The sequence below is a fragment of the Leucopleurus acutus genome (genome assembly GCF_964270905.1).
Source record: "Leucopleurus acutus genome assembly, chromosome: 1".
NCBI classification, from domain to species: Eukaryota; Metazoa; Chordata; class Mammalia; order Artiodactyla; family Delphinidae; genus Leucopleurus; species Leucopleurus acutus.
Window position 1 is genome coordinate 12,878,071 of NC_139142.1, and position 7,259 is coordinate 12,885,329.

General features: G+C 41.3%; 1 protein-coding gene across 1 annotated transcript in view; it reads left to right on the forward strand.

Annotated features, from left to right (window-relative positions):
- Positions 1-6,953, forward strand: part of RPS6KA5 (ribosomal protein S6 kinase A5) — a 187,288-nt gene extending 180,335 nt beyond the window's left edge. The window contains exons 15-17 of the mRNA XM_082841951.1: positions 1,920-2,079; positions 3,443-3,606; positions 5,230-6,953. Of these exons, the coding sequence (XP_082698077.1) occupies positions 1,920-2,079; positions 3,443-3,606; positions 5,230-5,469 (564 nt within the window). The 3' untranslated portion in view covers positions 5,470-6,953. The remainder of the gene's footprint in view (positions 1-1,919; positions 2,080-3,442; positions 3,607-5,229) is intronic.
- Positions 6,954-7,259: the final 306 nt, after the last annotated feature.

Here is a 7,259-nt window from a genome sequence, read left to right on the forward strand (position 1 = left end):
TTTTATTGTGAAAATTTCAAACCTAGAGAAAATTTGGGAGAATAACACTGTGAACATTTAAACATGTTGCCACATTTACTTTTTCTTTCTCCCTAATTCCCTCTTGTGTGTGTATACATACATATATATACACATATATAGAAAGAGATGTATATCTTTATGTATATAGATACTTTCTTATCACACCATTTGCAAACAGTTTGCAGATACAGAATTATTCTTAACAGAAGTTGATTCCTGGATAATCAACTAAACTGTAAGATCTTGGAGTTGAGAGGAGCCCTAAAGTTTGTTTAATTCTAACTCTTCCAGAAAAGGGATCTTTTCCACAAAGTCCCTGTCACCAGTCTCCTTTAAAGATTTCCAAAGACGGAGAATTAGTTTTTCCATGCAAAAGCCTGTTGAATTATTACACATGAGAGCGAGAAAACTGTGATATGAAGGATATTTTCTTGTACTTAGCCACAAATGTATCTGTTAGGAAGTGGGGTAAGATAAGAAGCCGAGCAGATTTTGGAAAACTACTTGGCAGTATCTACCAAACATACACAGACCAAATGACCCAGCAGTTCCAATCTCAAGGATACCGTCAACAGAAACGTGTATTTTTATGTACCGAAAGACACGTACCGGAAGATATATAGCAGCATGTTGCAAAATGCCCCAAACTGGAAACAGGTCAAAATCTTCATCAACAATAGAAAGATATTTTAGTCTGGATTCCCCAGAAAGCAGAACCTGACGTTAAAGCTTATGTTTTGTCATGTACCTAAGGACCATAATCCCAGGGAGGCAGGGAAAGAGGGAGAGCAGAGGCTGCACCACTGAGTTGCCACCTACTGTTACCAAGTGGAGCTGATCCCTTGAGTTCGTGGAACCAAGATCTCTAACTGAGCAGACCCTAAGGCTGCAGGAACAGGAAACGTGAATTCTACAAGTGGGTCGTTTGCCCATAGAGTCTAGATATGGGGGACCCAGCACCAATGGATCAGCCATTGGTTCAGCACAGTCCTAAAGGACAGCACCCCATCCCCACAGGGTATTGTCCTGAGCTGGTGCCTTCACTGAGCTTTTCATGTTCTAACAGGCCAGCTGCACCCAAGTGAAAGAATGCCAACCCACCTGACAAGTAGGCCCAATTTCCTTTCTTCCTTCATCAGTTGATCATCGGGAGCCCCCCTCAGTGAGGCCATAGGTGTGAGTTAAGGAAGAAGCATTGGTGCAACAGAGAGGTGATGGGCACCTATGCATGTAATTTGCTGTGTCTTCTGGACCTCCTCGGGTGATTCTGAGTGTGCCGTGTCCATAGTACAGCGACTGCTGCTGCAGCTTTACGAATCAGTGCATCTGCTGATCCCAGTACACAGTTTTGTTCGAGCTTCAAAGAGCCATTTCAGCTGACTACTCGTACTGGCTCCAGGTGTCCCTGCCAGGATGTTGAATCCTGAGTCTCAGACAAGTGTTTCCATGGCAATAATTTCTTCTCCGTCAGCCAGGTCTTATGTTCCACACACCCACTCCAGCTCAGCGTCTTCAGGATCCATTCTCATTTGCGTCCCCTGATCCCTGCTGGGCCATTTTAGCCAGGGCCTGCAATGCCTTTGGCATGTACACACCCCCCTGTCAACATTAATACCATCTTTTGAGATGGTTAGAGTATCCCTTTTTTATTCTTCTTATCTGAATACAGTTATCAAAATGGCTTTAAATCTTGATATCATACTAAGCCATTCCTTTTTATATACAAGTCTGAAATGTGTTGGTTGTTTCAGTGATTGAAGCCATGTAATCTTTTAAACGCAGTAATGCTAAGTGTAATATCTAGGAAATTACGCTAAGTTGGTCATGAAATTACCAGAGTGGCTTTGATGGTGATTTTGGCAGACATTCTGTTTTGCTCCTTTTTTTTTTCTTGATAGTATACAATGTTGTCAGGGCAAGTTCCATTCCAATCTCATGACAAAAGCTTGACGTGCACCAGTGCGGTGGAAATCATGAAGAAAATTAAAAAGGGAGATTTCTCCTTTGAAGGAGAAGCCTGGAAGAATGTATCCCAAGAGGCTAAAGATTTGATCCAAGGTAAGAATCTAATGGAGAATTTCATATTTTATATGATGTGTAGTGACTGAAGTAGAATCATACCCATGACATATATTTGTTTGTGAATTACTCAAGGAGTCCCTGTGTGTTCTAAAAGGTTTCAGGCTACTCTATTCAGCCTTATTTTCTTCTCAGAACACTCTCCCTCACTAATCTTATCCACATTCACTACGTGCACTAGCACTTGGATCCACCAGCATCTCAGTCTCACACCTTCAAAATGAACCTCTTCCTTTTTACTCTCCTTTCCCCCAAGCATGTGCCTCCTCCTTTCCCCCTCCTTTTACATGGCCACGAAGCCAGATCACCAGGACAGGACCCAGCATCACCCTAGATCCCCGCGACCTCCCTCGCCTTCCGCAGCCAGGCACCCGGTCCTGCGGGCGCAGCATCCCTCCCAGCCACCCCTCCTCCCCATTCACATGGCTGTCACCTTAGTTCTTGTCATCGTCTGTCTCCTAAAATCCACAACATGCTTTCAACTTGTCTCACTTCCTTTCACTTTACGTGTCATCCATCGGCACAGTGACCTTCCTAATAGCCAAATGCAATCATGCCTCTTTTCTGTTAAAAATCCTTCAGACAGTCCCCGTGAGCTTCAGGTCAAACTCCATAGTGCAGCCTTCACAATTCAAAGCCCTTCACAGCCTGGCCCTGCCTGCCTCTGCTTCCTGTCACCTTCGCTCCACCATCCTCGAACACTTGAATTCCTCAAATGTGCTGAGCGCTCGGATTCTGCTCCCCTGTACACGTGCTATTCCTAATCCCTGAAGAAGGGCACCCTTCTTCATCAAACCCACTACGGCTCATCCCCCAGGACTCGTCTCCTGGGAGCCTTCCAGGATGCCCGCACTCCCTAGGCTGAGTCTTTCCCCTGGGCCTGCCGTGCGTGTGGCTCGTGCTACAGCACTTGTCCTGTAATGTGATGAGACCTGGGTTTTGTCTGTGTGCCTCCCCGCAGCTCTTCTCTGAGTGTCCATCTCCATACCTGCACATTCCCTGTACATGAATGAAGTAAATCTCGGTACTCTTTGTTTTGGGGGAGTTTGCCTGGTCACTAGTGGGAGTCCTTGTTTTAGGTGGTTATTTTCTCCTGATTGGAAAGCCAGCTGGCCTACAGCCTCCAGATATAGGCTACCGTGGGCTTTATTATTAGCATCCGGTATTCACTAGGGGATTTAAATGTACATGAAAATGTACGTAATTATCTTTGTAGGAGGTTGACGCCTTTCAGAAACCATCATGTCTTGTGAACATAATTGTGATCTATGTCTGAGGTTGACTTTAAACTACGTTTGAAATGACAAATCATAAAATAAAAATATCTTATTTATTCCCACAGGACTTCTCACAGTCGATCCAAATAAAAGACTTAAAATGTCTGGCTTGAGATACAATGAATGGCTTCAAGATGGCAGTCAGCTATCCTCAAACCCTCTGATGACTCCAGACATTCTAGGGTCTTCAGGAGCTGCTGTGCACACCTGTGTGAAAGCAACCTTCCATGTAAGGCTCTGGGCTCTGCACTTGTAGGGCGGTTTGGAAAGGGATCAGATAGATGTTCTTACTCTATAATGTATTGCTAAGAGACACCCTCTTAGCAATACAATTTTTAAAATGGGTTCTTTAATTTTAGATATGCTTTTATAAATCCCTTCATGATATAAACACATTTATAAACAGAACGTGCATGGGGACCAGAGTCACTGCTAACCCACAAAATATTTATTTGACATTTAGAATGAGTTTGCAAGATGAGGCAGTAGTCTGATATTTGAATAGTTGAAATTTTTGACTTGGTAAGGAAAACAATATGCATACTATTAGAACTTTAAAAAAAATTTTTGTTTTATTGAAGTATAGTTGATTTACAATGTTGTGTTAATTTCTTCTGTACAGCAAAGCTATTCAGTTATACATATATATACACTTTCGTTTTCATGTTCTTTTGAATTATGGTTTATCACAGGATATTGAATCTAGTTCCCCGTGCTATACAGTAGGACCTTGTTGTTTATCCATTCTATATATAACAGTTTGCATCTGTTAATCCCAAACTCCCCATACATCCCTCCCCCACCCCTTTTCCCCCTTGGCAACCACAAGTCTATATTAGAACACTTTTTCTCTCAAATAAGCTAAATGACTGTCTGTAAAAGCTATAAATAGGCATTAGGAACTAAGGCACATGTGAAGGTCCATTCATTCAAAAATCATTTTGTGCATAATATGTTCTAGAGACTGTGAGGGATGAGAAGTAAATTAATTGGTATTAAGTAAAGACTGTATACTTGAAAGGCTGAGACTGCATAGCAATAACTGTAGATTCTGCACATTCGTGCCAAGCAGATGCAAATACATTAAGGATAAGGAGCCAATGAGTTAGAGAGAAATTAAATTACTTCTGAAAGGATTATCTTGAGAAAGGAGACAGGATAGCATTTCCTCTTCAGCTGCAGAAATGGATTAAAATATTAATAAACTGGGATCTGGTGAGGTGTGAAGAGATGAACTGCAAGCATTTGAGGCAGGTGATCCAAATCTTGTCAGTGACATATGATGTAAGGTTGTCACTCAGCAATGCCTAAGCTTGAATCTAAGAAAAGTAAAGACAGGCTGCTGTGAGGAGGAAGCCAGGCTGAGGTTTATAGAGCTAATCTTCTCTGCATATATTGTGTCCAAGATGTACCCAAACTGCATTGACGTGGGAGTGGAGATCAGGGGCTCTGTGTTGGGACTTTGTGGTTGGAATTTTAAATCTCAGACACAGAACTAGTCAAAGTGGTGGAGAGAGGTGAGTTAGATTGCTAACATTCTTCAAGAATTTCTAGTCCGTCGATGGTTTTTTAATTGAGAGGTAGCCCTGCCCTCTTCAAAAGATTTATTAGGATTGTGACTCCTGGACGCCCTAACAGGTGGATTTAAACAGAGCCCTCAGAAACCCTTTCCCATGAGCTTCTGTACCCTGCCCGGAGTTTTGGATACAGTGGTGTTAAGGACCATGTTCCCAGAACAACTTGAAGCTGTGGTTGCCAAGCTTGCCAAACGCAAGTTCTCTATAAGTCATGACGGCCAGGAAGACTTCAATCCTTTTACCTTCATGGGGGTTCCCCTTGTTTTCTCCCCTAGGCCTTTAACAAATACAAGAGAGAGGGGTTTTGCCTTCAGAATGTTGATAAGGCCCCTTTGGCGAAGAGAAGGAAAATGAAGAAGACCAGCACCAGTACCGAGACGCGCAGCAGCTCCAGTGAAAGCTCTCACTCTTCTTCCTCCCATTCTCATGGCAAAAGGACACCCACAAAGACATTGCAGCCCAGCAATCCTGCCGACAGCAATAACCCAGAGACCCTCTTCCAGTTCTCAGACTGAGCAGCATAGGAACGGTAGGCGCATAACGGGTGATCCACTGTCCCTTCTGCTCCCTCATCGTGCGCCTGCGGCCAGGTTCTGTGCTTTGAAAAACGTGTCTCATTGGTCTCCTTGGAATCTGCCTCGCAGGGAATTTTTTCAGGAAAACCCAATTGGTTATCCTCATCCAAAAGCACTGGACAGAGAATGTTACTGTGAATAGACCACATGTCATACTGTTTAGTGACCTAGCATGGTGCCAACAGGACTGTTTTTGAAAGAGCAAAGATGTCTGTCAATTTAATTAGGGACTGGTGAGATTTGAGCTGCTGACACAATAAGTCACAGGTTCTTCAGATGTCTGCCAACAAGAGTTCCTCGTACTGTGATGATACCTTTTGCTTCGCCTTGTGGGCATCGTGGGTTTTTAAGAGACTTGCACCCTTTGAACAGTGATTTATCAGCAAAAAAGGTCTGTTTTGAAAAAGAGTCTGTAATGAATTTTATGTGTGGCATATACTTATTTCTTCAGAGAGGATTTTAACTTATTGTTTTTATTTTATGGTTACCTATGACGATAACCTGCTATTATTAATCTTCTTCTAAAAAGTAAAAAACAAAAGATATAAGAACTTCAGGTCCCACGCTCTATATTGGGGACCCATCTGAGATGCATGCTAAGCTATGTATGTTTTTAATTTTGCACTGCTCTTTCCTGGCAATTTGTTTTAATGGTTATTGCAAAATATTAAGGTACATGTCTCTGTTTTAAGTAATGTTGCACTTTATAAAAGAATATGAATAAAGCAAGCTATTTCATAAAGTGCACTCTTTAAAGCATATGTACTGTATTTTTGCCTTTTTCTCCCCCCCCATTATCTACTTTAAATTTGCCCTCACATCCCCCTTCCACTTTGGATGCAACAAGTAGAAGGGGCCTTGTATAACGTAATCATTAGCCCCAGAGGCACTGATGTGAGGAACACCTAAAGGGAAATTCTATTAAGCACTGTGCTTATTTGTACACTGTGCTGTGCTGCGGTGAGGCTTTTCCTCCTGTAGTCAGATATTATGTACATAATACTTTAGAATTATAACTATGACTTGTTTTGAAATTTTTCTGTTAAATTGAAATCCAGAAAGCATATTTTATAAACTTATGCAGAGCACTTTTATTGCTCAAAAGTTCTGAATTCATACCGAAAACAAGTGCTGTGTGCTGAAGACATTTCACTGAATGATTGCTGCATTTTAAAATATGATTAATTCATCCCCTATGCAAAAAAAGAAGTGGTAGGATTTGTGTGTTGTATTTTGTTTTAAAACCATCACACGAAATGTCAGGACTGAGAAAAGCGATTTTTTGTGATGTTTACAGGAATCATGCTTAAAGAGGCCCAACATGTTTATTTTGTAGTTTTTGTTAATGATAACCTCTTGAGCATTAGTTTGGAATTGGGCATGATATTTATTTATTCCTTTCTTGAGATAATAGCAGCATTAATTTCAACCAGTTATGAATACTAAAAATATTGCACTCTATGTAATAGTATATTTATTACTGAACCAATGTATATATTAATAGCACAGGCAACAAAAATGGCAAATATTAAACTATTTTCAAAATGTATTATCCTGTTCACATTTTTGTCCACAATGATTATCGGAAATAACTTTTTATACTTTTCAGTGGCCCAAATGGCTACCTAATTCTCACTGAGTCAATGAAAATTTTGTAGTCCTAGCTTATGGTCGTTCTTAGTAATGATGGGAAATCTTAGGTGCATTATTACCAAACTCTGTAGCTAGTT